The sequence below is a fragment of the Myotis myotis genome, unplaced genomic scaffold (assembly GCF_014108235.1).
Source record: "Myotis myotis isolate mMyoMyo1 unplaced genomic scaffold, mMyoMyo1.p scaffold_m19_p_18, whole genome shotgun sequence".
NCBI lineage: Eukaryota > Metazoa > Chordata > Mammalia > Chiroptera > Vespertilionidae > Myotis > Myotis myotis.
The window spans coordinates 27,885,470-27,898,857 of NW_023416322.1; the positions used below are offsets into that span (position 1 = coordinate 27,885,470).

General features: G+C 52.6%; 2 protein-coding genes across 8 annotated transcripts in view; one reads left to right on the forward strand and one right to left on the reverse strand.

The window, feature by feature from the left end:
- The window catches only part of ARHGEF2 (Rho/Rac guanine nucleotide exchange factor 2), a 40,599-nt gene extending 32,455 nt beyond the window's left edge, over positions 1-8,144 (forward strand). For all 7 annotated transcript variants that reach the window (XM_036343309.1, XM_036343311.1, XM_036343315.1 and 4 more), the window contains 8 exons: positions 19-219; positions 598-714; positions 834-901; positions 1,044-1,079; positions 1,289-1,339; positions 1,775-2,218; positions 2,508-2,691; positions 3,513-8,144. In XM_036343309.1, coding sequence (XP_036199202.1) covers positions 19-219; positions 598-714; positions 834-901; positions 1,044-1,079; positions 1,289-1,339; positions 1,775-2,218; positions 2,508-2,691; positions 3,513-3,586 — 1,175 coding nt within the window. In that variant the 3' untranslated portion in view covers positions 3,587-8,144. The remainder of the gene's footprint in view (positions 1-18; positions 220-597; positions 715-833; positions 902-1,043; positions 1,080-1,288; positions 1,340-1,774; positions 2,219-2,507; positions 2,692-3,512) is intronic.
- RXFP4 (relaxin family peptide/INSL5 receptor 4) lies at positions 7,932-9,036 on the reverse strand. The gene is given in 3 exon segments (XM_036343317.1): positions 7,932-7,954; positions 7,957-8,316; positions 8,319-9,036. Coding segments are annotated over 3 exon segments (1,101 nt in total).
- Between the last annotated feature and the right edge of the window lie 4,352 nt (positions 9,037-13,388).

The window sequence follows — 13,388 nt, forward strand, 5'->3', positions numbered from 1 at the left end:
CCTGTTCCTTGTCCACAGTGGAGCTGCAACAGAAAGACCGGGCACTGGTGGAGCTGCTGCAGGAGAAGGTCGGGCTGTTTGCCGAGATGACCCATTTCCAGGTGGAAGAGAATGGCAGCTGTGGGATGCCCCTGCCCACCCTGCCCAGGGGCCTTTTCCGTTCTGAGTCCCTCGAGTCCCCTCGTGGCGAGCGGCTGCTGCAGGACGCCATCCGTGAGGGTGAGGGAATGCCCAGGGAAGAGTCCAGGCTCGTCCACTCACTGTCACAGACTGTGGACACACAGCTAGACCCGGACACATGCAGACAAAAGGGATGTCCGCCCCACAGTCCATAGCCTCCCCGAGGGCCTGCTGTGTGCGCGGTGCTGGGAAAGGCAGGGGAAGAGACGGGCACCTGTCATCCTACATGTACCTGTGCTGCCCTTGGGCCCCTTCCATGAACTGTGCCTTGTACATGGTGGTGTGAGTGGGAGCCCACATGGGCAGGGTATTCCCCTTGATGTCCGCGTAGTCCAAGCGTATTGGGCAAATGGCCTCGCCTCCCATTCCTCACGGGGTTCTGTAGTACCTCTGTCCTCACCTCTTCTTTCCCTTCAGTGGAGGGCCTGAAAGACCTGCTCGTGGGGCCTGGAGTGGAGCTGCTCTCGACCCGGGAACCAGGCCTGCCCACGGAAGCAGAAAGTGGTGGTAACATGAGTCCTGGAATCACCGCCAGTGAGTGCCAGGGCAGGGGACCAGGGTGGGGGGGGGGTGGTTAAAGAGAATGGGGTGGTACCAGGGGCCGAGTGCTGTCAGGGTCCTGTGAGCTCAGCCCATCCTTTTCTCCTCAACAGATGGTGAGGCCAGAACCTTCAATGGCTCGATCGAACTCTGCAGAGCCGACTCAGACTCCAGCCAGAAGGTGGGTCCTCAGGAGATGTCAGGACTTGGCTAGAGGATGGGAAAGGGACAGCTGGCCTATAGATTCCTAACACGGAGCTATCAGGGACAGGCACCAGGGACTTGTGTGCCTGCTGACTCCCTCTCCTTGCCCATTTCTGCAGGATCGAAATGGGAATCAGCTGAGATCTCCCCAGGAGGTGAGATGGGAACTGGATGCTATGGGAGACTGAAGGGAGGCTATTCTTAGTCTTGAGAAATTGGAGCCCAGTTTGGAGGGTTGAGGGGGAGAGTCTACACCTCAAAGTTGTAAGTTTTACTGTCCCCACACCCACACTTATTCCAGCTTCCGGGCAGTTCTCCCATCCTGAAGCTTGAGCCCTGTTCCCACTCTCTCCTCTCTCCTCAGGAAGCGTTGCAGCGATTGGTCAATCTTTATGGACTTCTACATGGCCTACAGGTCAGTGGGGCAGGGGCAGGAATGGGGAAGGGGAGGAGCTAGCGCGGAGCTGCCCATTCAGGTGGGACAGAGTCATTCTGATAGGCCTTTTTTTTTTTTTTTAATTAAATATGTTTTTATTGATTTTAGAGAGAGAGGAAGGGAGAGGGAGAGAGAAAGAGAGAAACATCAATTGGTTGCCTCCTGCACGCACGCTGACCGGGGATCAAACCCGCAAACTGAGTATGTGCCCTGGCTGGGAATCGAACCGGTGACCCTTCGGTGCATGGGACAGTGCTCAACCAGCTGAGCCACATTGGCCGGGGCCTAATAGGCCTTTCTAAGCCTTCTCCCAGCTGGAACACTCCAGGCATCCTGACCTGGGTCCTGGGGGTGAGGGTGAGGGACAGGAGAAGCGGGGGTGTCTGATAGACTCGTCTGCCCCGTTCCACCCAGGCGGCTGTGGCCCAGCAGGATACGCTGATGGAAGCCCGAGTGCCCGAGGGCCCGGAGCGACGGGAGAAGCTGACCCGAGCCAACTCTCGGGACGGGGAGGCTGGCAGAGCTGGGGCTACCCCTGGGGCTCCTGAAAAGCAGGCCACGGAACTGGCGTTGCTGCAGCGGCAGCACACGCTGCTGCAGGAAGAGCTGCGGCGCTGCCGGCGCCTCGGGGAAGAGCGGGCGGCCGAGGCCGGCAGCCTGGAAGCCCGGCTCCGGGAGAGTGAGCAGGCCCGGGCCCTGCTGGAGCGGGAGGCCGAAGAGGCTCGCCGGCAGCTGGCCGCCTTGGGCCAGGCCGACTCCGTTCCCCAGGAGGCCCCCTGGGCCCGCAGGCCTCTGGATCCCCGGCGCCGGAGCCTCCCGGCCGGCGATGCCCTGTACTTGAGTTTCAGCCCCCCTCAGGTAAGGGAGCTTGGAGGAGTGAACTGACCTGAGGTGGACTTCAGGGCCCATGGGGGAACCTGAAAGGAACTGGGGACTTGAGCCCAAATGAAATGGGGCAACCGACTCGAAGGACCAGTGAGAGCACTGAACATTTTAGGGGGGTGCAGAAGGAGTCAGTCAGTGCTGGAGGTACTGGAGAGAATTGGGCCTTGGGGCCCAGACGGCCCATGGCCCCAGCTGAGCAGGGCCTGCAGTTGTCACACGCCTCAGTCCCTGACCTGCTGCTTTTCTTGCGCGCGGCCCACAGCCCAGTCGAGGCCATGACCGCCTGGATCTGCCTGTGACTGTCCGCGCTGTCCATCGGCCCTTTGAGGATCGAGAGGGGCAGGAGCTGGGCAGCCCCGAGGAGCGGCTACAAGACAGCAGCGACCCTGACACTGGCAGCGAGGAGGAAGGAAGCAGCCGCCTGTCTCCGCCCCATAGTCCCCGAGGTGAGATCCTGGCAGAGACGTGGAATGGAAGTGGGGTGCCACCTGGGTTCAGACCCTTGGGCTGTGCTTTCCAAGTGGAGCCTGTGTCCTGGAGCCGGGGACATTCAGGAAGGCCCCTCACTAACCATTGGGGTCTACGGTAACCTTTGGGAAGGACACAAGGATTTCCTGCTTTGTCCGATGGCGAGTGAGTGGTGAAACTCTAGGAAGCAAAGAATGTAGGGCCACTCCTTCTCTAGTAAGTCATTTGATTCCCAGCCTTTTGAAGTAGAAATCCATATATATTAGAGGGAGAAAGGAAGGGGGAGAGAGAGAGAAACATCCACTTATTTATGCTTTCATTGGTTGATTCTTGTATGTGCCCTGACCCGGGACGGAACCAGCAACCTTGGCGTATTGGGATGATGCTCTAACCAACTGAGCTACCCAGCCAGGGTTAGAAATAAATTTATTTTCAGAAAGAGATTTTTTTTTTAAGTTAAAAAAAAAAAAGTCACAGACTTCCAAGTTCTTTTAGTTGGCTCAGGAAATACAAAATAACCCAAAGCTACTATAACTTCATATAGCAATCTTAAAATATCTGGTTATTTTATTAATCAAATTGTATCTTCGTATACTTACCAGTATATAAAGTACCTACCAAGGTGTGAGCACACCGCTTGCTTTGTTGACGAAGGTTTTCCCCTCATCGAGGATTCACCGACGTTGGTCCTCCCTCACGGCCCGCAGAGCCCCTCAGCCCACAGATGGGGAGGCATGCGTGTAGGGTGGGTGCTCATGGAGCCTCTGTCCACGCACTAACGTTGCCCTGCCCCCCGCAGATTTCACCAGAATGCAGGACATACCGGAGGAGACTGAGAGCCGCGATGGGGAGCCTGTAGCTCCGGAGAGCTAAGGGGGCCCCTCCCTCCTTCCGGTGCCCCCTGAAGAATATTACTGAGGGAAGCAAACCCTGGGGACTCCGACCTGCCGATGAGCAGCGAACACTTGAACTGCTGATTGCCCTTGCCAGCTCTTGGGATCCTTGGATACCTGGGGCCATTTAGGAAGCTGGGGGGAGTTAGGCCACAGTGCCCCCTGGTGGCATCCAGAAGTACACCACAGATGCCAATTCTTCATGCCTTCTTCCCTCGACTTTAGGAAAGTTTATTTATTTATTGTTTATTAGTTATGGAGGGAGAAAGGGGATTTAGAGGACCAGGGACATGGGAGCCAAGCCATAGGGAACAAGGGGCCTTGTCCTTTAACACTACTGGGGTTTATTCAGACGTAACCATGCAGCTGCCGGATTCCAGCCCTGCCACCCTCCCAGCAACATCGTCTTTGAGGAGAGGCTGCAGCTGTAGGACCCGACTGCCCCTTCAAGAAGGGCTATGGGCAGGGCCATATCCCTTTCCCCTCAACCTCTTACTGCTGTTCTCTCTTCTCTCCGTCCTCGGTGGAACCCCAGGGAGTCACCCTGGCTTCCTAGAGTGGATGGAATAGGGGTTGAGGTGGCCGTCATGGTCTGTTGGGGGTGAGGGGGAAACCCACAGGGACCAGAATGTCTTTTTGTTGTTTTCTTTTTTTTTTTTTTTTTGTACCAAAGCCAACTGCACGTGTTTTATATTTTTAAGAGAAGATTGTAGGCGATTAGAAATTGCAGCCTTCTATCTCCACATCTCTGAAGAACTTGAGGGGTGGGGGAAATAATGACGTCACCCCTCATCCATAGCAACAGGGGAACTAGTCTGACCTCTTCCGCAGCCATTTGGAAACAAAGTTCTAGGGTGAGTTGGGAAATCTCTATGAACCCTGACCTTATCCCCCAGCTCACCAACCATGACCTGAAACCTCCACCTGATTTGGGGGGGATTTTCAATGGACCCCCAAATGCCCACCAGCGCCAAGCATTTTTCTACCAATTTGATTGTGTAAAAAAACCAGCAAAACAGAAACAAAAAAACGATAAAAGGTAAAGAAAGGAAAATTAAACACTTGGAACCCCGTGAAGTGCTGTCTCTGAATGTCTGAGGTTCTGATGGTGCAGATGAGGGGAGAGCCAGGGAGTGGCCCATGTCCCTCGGAAAGGGGCCTTTCCTCCCCCGGAAGGGCAAGGTGGCCCGAACAAAAGGAACTGCTACCTTCTTTTTCTGTTGTCATTACCGATATTCACAAACAAGGATTGGGGATTCCAATATTAGAAGACTTGTTTTCATCTCATTTGCATGCTGTGCTCAGAAACGGCCTCGGCCTCTGGCCCCCTCCTCTCCCTTTGGCCACAGTTCCTCTGAGCCTCTTCGGTGTCCTTTGTTTTCAGGTTCAGCCACCACGCTGACCTGGTTCTTCACGTGTCAGAGCCCTGGGCACCCTCTTCCAGAGGGTGCCCCTCAGAGGAGCTCTCCTTTGCTCTCTGAGAGGCAGTGAGAGATCGGGTTAATTTCAGTTCTCGTTTTGATTAATTTTACTTCCTGTTTCCGGATAATACCCTACTCTGGGGCTGTGGGGGGAGGCGAGTCTAGAGTTGTAGAAATGCTGCAATAGGTGCACATATGTCCGTAGGAGCTGATGGGGTGAGATGAGAAGAGTGGGGCTCAAGACCTCAGCTAGAAAGAGGAATTGGAATCCCATGGTGGGGGGCGGGCTTGGTGGAGCAGCCAGCACCCTCCACTCCTGTGATGCTCATCTACGAGGTACTTGCTCATCCATTACGGAGTCTGCAGGAGGAATTGCTGTCATTTTACGGACATGGAAATCTAGGTGGCAGGCCCAGCTGCAGGCCTTCGCTTCCCCCTCCACAACTCTGCCTAAAAATATCAAAGCTCCAGGTTTCAAACCCTGACACGTGGCTCAGCAGCCCGCTGCTGTGTCAGCTGGGACCCAAGGCTGTAAAAAGGTGCAGAGGAGGGAGGAAGACTAGTGCTGGGTAAGAGGAGGGTGTTAGGTTGCATCCGAAGACCACTGAAGGGAACACAGGCTCCTCCCACGTGTTCACAGCGGCCCAGTGAAGGATGCTGGGCAGGCCCCGAGTGTGTGTAAAGCCCAAGCTCTATTCCTGGCAGTGCTGCCCCTCCTGTGACCCCCCCCCCCCCCGCCGCCCCAACCAAAACCCCCTCATTCTTAGAAACAAGATGTCCTGTTGCCCCATTTTCGGTTTTAACTGTCTCTCCTGCAGTTTCGAAGCTCTCTGTTTGTGCTACAAGGAGCCAGGGCCCAGATATTTGCCAAAACAATGCCTTTCCATTCGAGAGGAGCTGCCCAGCCAGCCTCCGTTGCTGTGCCCTCTCCTGCCTCCCCCCGCCTCCTAAGGGAGGCCTAGGTGCATTCATCTCTGGATTGGCCCTGTTTAGACTTTGTCAATATTTACCCCTGGGTCCCATAAAGCAGAGGCCCCTACAGGAGCCAATATCCGGAGCCAGCAGAGGTAGGGTGATTGAGGAGCTGAGGCGTGGGATGGCCGAAGGGTGCTTAGGTGGGTAAGGATTTCCCATCCTGGATCGGCTGGGAACAGACCTGGAGTTTTAAAACCAGTTTAAACATTACCAAAAAGAGGAAATTAAACAAGAGGCTAGTTAAATCTATTCAGTATTGCTGAACGTGGTGAATTGGGTGGTTGTTTACAGCCTCCTCGGCAACCGGATGGAGCTGGTGCAGGGGCGCCTGCAGGCCCTGTGGTGCCCTTGCCAGAGGGGCTCCACACACGGGCGCTGCTCCCGGCGGTTGTGGGACCTTGAGTGGCTAGAGTTGTTAGGGTTGTGAGACATGCCAGAGCTTGGGGTGGGGGAATGGAAATGGGAGCTCCACCCCAGCTTCTTTCTGCCACCTCCCTTTTCAGGGGCTGCCCCCCAGAAAGTCCCTTGTGATCGCCAACCTTCATCATTGCTGGGTCTTGGGTCTCTGTGGATCTGGAAACCAAGGGGGAACCCCCTGCCCCAAAGAACACACCTTCAAAAGGGGCTGGAGGAGCCAACCCCTCACTCAGTTCTTACATAAAATTTTCATTTTACTCCAGAGCATGTAAAAATCATCCCAGATAAGACCTCTATGGCCCTCCAGCCCCATCTCCCAGCTACCTCCTCATTGTTTCCTTTTCCTTCTCTGACTCCATTTTACACAGAGTGTAAGAATAACAGCTAATGATCAGGTAGCAACCCATTTTACAGATGAGAAAACAGGTACAGAGAAAGAAAGGAACTTAAAGAGTTCCCTCGGAGCTAGGATGTGAGTCCAGGTGCTCTGACTCTGGGATAGGGAGGAAGAATAGCAGCCCAGAGCCATGCTTCCCACTTCTCCAGCCCACCTTCAGCCTCTTCTCCCACCCCCATTCTGCAGCTCTCCCCTCACCACGCCTCGCCCACATCCTTGACTTGTTATTTTCACTTCTCCCTCTAAATCAGGGGTCCTCAAACTACAGCCTGCGGGCCACATGCAAATACAAATATTGTATTTGTTCTCGTTTTGTTTTTTTACTTCAAAATAAATATGTGCAGTGTGCATAGGAATTTGTTCATAGTTGTTTTTTTTAAAACTATAGTCTAGCCCTCCAACAGTCTGAGGGACAGTGAACTGGCCCCGTTTAAAAAGTTTGAGGACCCCTGCTCTAAATCCTGCTTTAAGGAGAGACAGACCCACACGGACTCCCAGCCAACGCCAGAGTTTTACACGGGGCGGGGCTGGTGCCAGGGATCCAGCAAGATTCCACAGGTGGCATCTCCCCACATGGGAATTACAGCTTTTGCAGCTGAGGTTTTTGCAGACATCGAGTTTCCGTGGGTACCGCTGAGGGTAAGAAGATGGAGATGGCCAGGGGAGGAGGGCATTTTTGGTCCTGGCACCAGAGAAGAACAAGGGTGCATCCGTTTGAGATGGAGAGCAGGAAGGACAGGCAGGGGGAGAGGCAGGCACTGGCTCCCGATCCATGAGTCTAGGACCCTTAGGGGACAGAAGGCAGAGGTGGGACAAATAATGCTTTTGTCCACACTGAACTGAAGGTGGAATTGGGATAAAGAGTCAAGATCACTTCTGGATGGTCCAGATGTTTATTTTTAGATCCTCCTCTTTCCCACCTCCAAATGGAGACATAAGCTTTGTCCTACCAGCGCTGACCTGGGCCTCGCTGGCTGCATGCCACCACAGCCAGAATAATTGAAGATAAGACTTTCCCCGAGGGCATGTCGGCCTGGCAGACAGGCCCGCCCTCCCTAGGACTCGCAGATCCTGTCCCTGGCAGACCCCAAAAAGAGGGTGCGTAGTTTGTACCTTCACCCAGGTGTTCCTTTGTCCAATTGGTGAGCATGGTAGAAGGGCCGCTCTCCTGGGGGTGCTCTCCACTCACCGCCTGCCTACCTCCTTTAAGGCCCCCTGCTTCACCCCGGTCCTGGGGCCACAGCCACGCTCGGAGATCCCTGAAGGTGCCTGCCAGGGCCTGCCGGGACTCCTGCCGCAGGAGACAGTACAGCACGGGGTTGAGGCAGCTGTTGCTGTGTACCAAGCAGCTGGTGACAGGGCAGACGTGGGTGTGGACGGCGGAGAAAGTGCTGTCCCAGGGAACCAGGTCAGAATTCACGAGGACACTCCAGAGAGAGGTCATGTGGCTGGGGAACCAGCAGAGGGAGGAGGCGGCCACCAGGATGCAGACGGAGCGGCTACGACCCTGCTGTCCCGCCGCCTTCTTCGCAGGAAGGCCAGCAGCAGCAGGTAGCTGGTGGTGGTGATACCCAGGGGCACCACGAAGAACAGCACCACCCTCTGCAGCTGGTAGGCCCCCAGCCAGTACCTGCTGGAGAAGCGCAGCAGGCAGAGATGCACGCCCCACACCTCCCCCTCTGTCCCAAAGACTGCCGTGGGCACTGCTAACAGGGCAGCTGCCACCCACACTGCCAGGGTGGCCTTGCGGGCCCAGAAGAGGGGAAGAGGGGTGCCTGGTCCTGCAGCCATGGCCACCACCCAGTATCGGGCAACACTCAGCGCCGTGATGAGGAAGACGCTGGCGTAGATGTTGAAGACAGTGGCCGTCAGGAACATCTTGCAGAGGGCACCTCCAAAGGGCCAGTGGGAGCCCAGGGCGGACTCAGCCGCCCAGAAGGGGAGAGTGAGTGCCAGCCCCAGGTCTGCCAGAGCCAGGTTGAAGACAAAAGTGTCAGACGGTGGGCAAGGGGCTCGCCGAGCACAATTACCCAGCACCCACAGCACGGCCAAGTTTCCCATAAATCCAACGGCCCCTACAAGCCCATAGGCCAGGGCAAGCACAACCCTCAGGGCAGGGAATTCAACAGGCAGCGCAGTATCACCCACACTCAGCACACCGCTGGCAGAGGTGCTGAGCCAGAAAACAGGCAGAGGGGCAGAGAGATTGGGTGTGGGCATCTCAGGGCATCAGAAGCCACAGTGCTGAGCAGCAAAGGCCGAAGGCAGCCCGCTTAGCGCCAGACTGGCAGGGCCTCTCAGCAGGAGGCTCCAGCCCTCAGAGGGCGGGGTGTGGATGGGACAACCCACCCGTCCCTGTGGGTCATGATTGGTGGTGGGTGAGGCAGGATGAGAGAGGGCCGGACATGGGGGGTGTGCGCATGTGTGTGTGGTGTGTATCTGTGTAGGAAGGGCTCTATGCAGTAGAGAGGAGAGAAAGGGGAATTACTCCACCATGAAAATCAGACCCAGGGAGAGACCCAGAGACACCCCATCTCAGGGATGACAGGAAGCAAACTGCAGACCCTCTTCCTGCCAGTTCGCAGGGGCCCCCTTCTCTGCAGAAAGTGCTTCCTTCGCCAAAACCGGTTTGGCTCGGTGGATAGAGCGTCGGCCTGCGGACTCAAGGGTCCCAGGTTCGATTCCAGTCAAGGGCATGTACCTTGGTTGCGGGCACATCCCCAGTGGGGGGTGTGCAGGAGGCAGCTGGTCGATGTTTCTCTCTCATCGATGTTTCTAGCTCTCTATCCCTCCCCCTTCCTCTCTGTAAAAAATCAGTAAAAATATATTTTAAAAAAAAAAAAGAAAGTGCTTCCTTGGAGCCTGGGGGAAGGGACTTGGAGGGGGCATATGGCAGGAAATCAGAGTGGGTGTCAGGGAGAGAGAGGGAGAGGGAGGGAGGGAGAGGAGGAGGGAGGGAAAGAGAGCAAGCAGGGGTTCAGAGTCCCAGATCTGCTACTCACTCGCTGCGTGACTTTGGGTAAGTCACTTTGCTCCCCCGAGCCTCAGTTTCCTTGCTTAAAATTTTCAGATAAAAGTCTCTGCTTCAAAAGTTCGGTGTAGCCCTTGCTGGCTTGGCTCAGCGGATAGAGCGTTGGCCTGTGGAATGAAGGGTCACGGGTTCAATTCCGGTCAAGGGCACATGCCTGGGTTGTGGGCTCGATCCCCAGTAGGAGGTGTGCAGGAGGCAGCCGATCAATGATTCTCTCTCATCATTGATGTTTCTCTCTCTCCCCCTCTTCCTTCCTCTCTGAAATCAATAAAAATATATATTTTTTAAAAAAGATCGGTGTGATGAAATTAGATAATACATGTAAAAACAAAACACTTTGTACGTTACTATTTGCACTAATGATTATAATTTTAAAGGAAAAGTTTGGGGGTGTTTGTGGCACAAGGGAGCAGGGTACTGAGCAATTATCACCAAGCTCAGGGAACCGTGCCAACTAAAACACAGGTTTAATTCACTGCAGCAGCAAGTGACCTTGAGGCTAAGGGCAGGGAGGGAAAGAGGAGAAGTCACAGCTTCCTGTTTCCTCCCTACTGGGAACACAGCCGGAGAGGCCCTGAGTGGACCTGGGCAGGCCCTCCCTTCTGTTCCTGCTTCTGCGTATTAAGTACAGTAGTCCTGCTAACCTCCCTCACTCCACTGCCTTTGCACCTTTCCTGCTCTCGTCGGTGGAGCCGGAAGTCAACGGCATCTCCCACTCTTCTCCAACCCCCAAACGCTATTTCAGAGATGGATCCTGAGATACACCGTCACCACACCTCATCCTGTCTCCCCATGATCTCAGTCCTAACCGGAAAACATGCTTCATTGGGTCCTCCCATTTTGTGCCCATATCCCTACCCTTTGCACAACTTGCTGTGATGGGAAAACAGAGGTGGGAGGTGGGTAGATAGAAGAGTGAGGCTTTTTCAAGGATTCCAGAATATTCAACACCTTCCTGCCCTCTGCCAACTCATTACAATGTTTGATGTTCAGTTTCCTTGGCGTGCTGGGGGAGGAGAAGGGCCCTTCAGGACAATAAATCAGCAGTGGTTTTTAAAAAATATGTCTTTTTATTGACTTCAGAGAGGAAGGGAGCAGGAGAGATAGAAACATCAATGATGACAGAGAATCATTGATTGGCTGCCTCCTGCCCCCCACCTCCACCCCCCACTGGTGATCAAGCCCGCAACCTGGGCATGTGCCCTGACTGGGAATCAAACCATGACAACTATTGAGTCATGCTGGCCAGGCAGCAGTGGGTTTAATGAACCTTCCAGAAGAGACCCAAAGGTAAAAAGATCCAGATGGTGCCAGGATGTTTGGGTTTTTCAGCAAGGGATACATGTGAAGGGGGTGGTAGAAGGGGAGGGCCCAGCCCAAGTTCAGATGAGTCCCGTGAGTTACCTCCTGGCCACCCATCTAAGCATCCCCTTGCCAATCTAGCAGTGAAGGTGTCTGCTTAATGCATCAGACTTACTTTCTCTTAGCTTGAAGAAAAGAAGCTGGGTCAGAATTCTGCTATCCATTTGCAATATCTGGTCCTGTGATCATTTCTTTTTTTACCTTTATTCATTTCTAATCTAAATCCTTTCCCTTGCCCTATCAACACCCGCCCTGTGGTTATGTAGAGAAGTGATGCCACCAGCTGGCCGAGTCAAAGAACTTCACTTTGGGCCCTTGCACTTTTCTAGAATTTTGTTGGTTGATTTATTGATCTTTCCTCCCTCCCTCCCTTCCTTCCCTCCTTTGCATTATTTATTCATTCGTGTGTTAATCACAGCATTTCCCAAACTATTACTATGTGCTAGGCACTGTGCTAGATGGTGGGAAGATAAAAATTAATAAAATAAGGTCCCTCACCTCATAAAATATAATAAACTTTTGAGATGGATGGTGGGATCTTTAAGATAATCTAGTCCAGCCCGGCTGGCATGGCTCAGTGGTTGAGCGTTGACCTATGAACCAGGAGGTCACGGTTGGATTCCCAGTCAGGGCACATGCCCAGGTTGCAGGCTCAATCCTCAGTGTGGGGTGTGCAGGAGGCAGCGATCAATGTTTCTCTCTCATCATTGATGTTTCTCTCTCTCTCCCCCTCCCTTCCTCTCTGAAACCAATAAAAATATATACGTATATTTAAAAAAGTGGCAGAGCATCAAAAAGAAAAATCTTAGGGATAAATCTGACAAAAAGGTGCGCATTATTGGCAAACTGAAAACTACAAAGCACTGATACCTTGAAAACATTGTAAGAAGCCAGACACAAAGATCATATATGATTCCATTTATATGAAATGCCCAGAATCAGCAAACCCATGGAGACAGAAAGTAGATTAGTGGTTGATGGTGGCTGACAGGAGAGGAAAATGGAAAGTAACTGTTAACGGGTGCAGGATTGCTTTAGGGGTGATGAAAATGATCTGGAATTAGATACTGGTCTGGCGGCACAACTTTGTGAATACACAAAAAGGCACTAAATTGTACACTTAAAGTACCCTTTTAAAAAGGGAAGATTTTATGGTTCATGAATTACAATCAGAATCCCAACAGCCATGTGTTTGGGGAAGACAAGGCAAAGGGGAAACAATGTTGTTTAATCTAAAATTCACTTGGGGGGATAGGGGCAGGACAAATTGAGTAAAAGGGTCAAATATATGGCAATGGAAGGAAACTAGACTTTTGATGGTGAACATGCAGTACAGTACACAGATACTGAATTATGTTGTACATTTGAAATTTATATAGTTATTTTAAAAATAAGTAAAATTCACTTGGAAAAAAATACACCTGTATGCAGAAAATGTAGAATGAGAATCGGCTCGTCCGAACAGATATTAAAATATACACGGGCCCAGCTGGTGTGGCGCAGTTGGTTGAGCATCATCCCATGTACCAGGAACTGGCTGGTTGGATTCCTGCTCAGGGCACATGCTTGGGTTGAGGGCTGGATCCCAAGTAGGGGGTGTGCAGCAGAAAGCCCACTGATGTTTCTTTCTTATAGATGATGTTTCTATCTCGCTCTCTCCCTCTCTCTAAAATAAATAAAAACATATTTTAAAAATATACATGCACATGGAATTACTGTAATAAAGACACTATAGCAAAGCAAATAGATCAATGCAACAGAAAAGCATGCAGAAATACATATTTCACATCCAATATCGGTGGCATGTGTACGAAGGGGAAACTTATTAAATGCTGAAAGGGAAACACTGCAAATTTGACTTTTTAAATGAATTTGTATTCTATTAATCCTATCAGAATGCAAACTTATTTGAAAAACAGTGCTGTATTATATTTATGTGAGCTAGAGACTCCTTGCAGCTCCAAGGTACCCCCATGTTGGAAATCTCTGGCTTCCAACATCAACTCTGACTTCTCGGTTGGCCTTCAAGGCCTTTCAGGCTCTGGCCCCCACACTCAGGCCAGTTCAACCTGAAGAGCTCGATCGCAGAACAGGGTTTCATAACCTATTACCACTTCTCCGCCCCGACTCAGATGTTCAGCTTCCATTTCTTTCAAATACTTCAGTGTAAGCGCCTTCA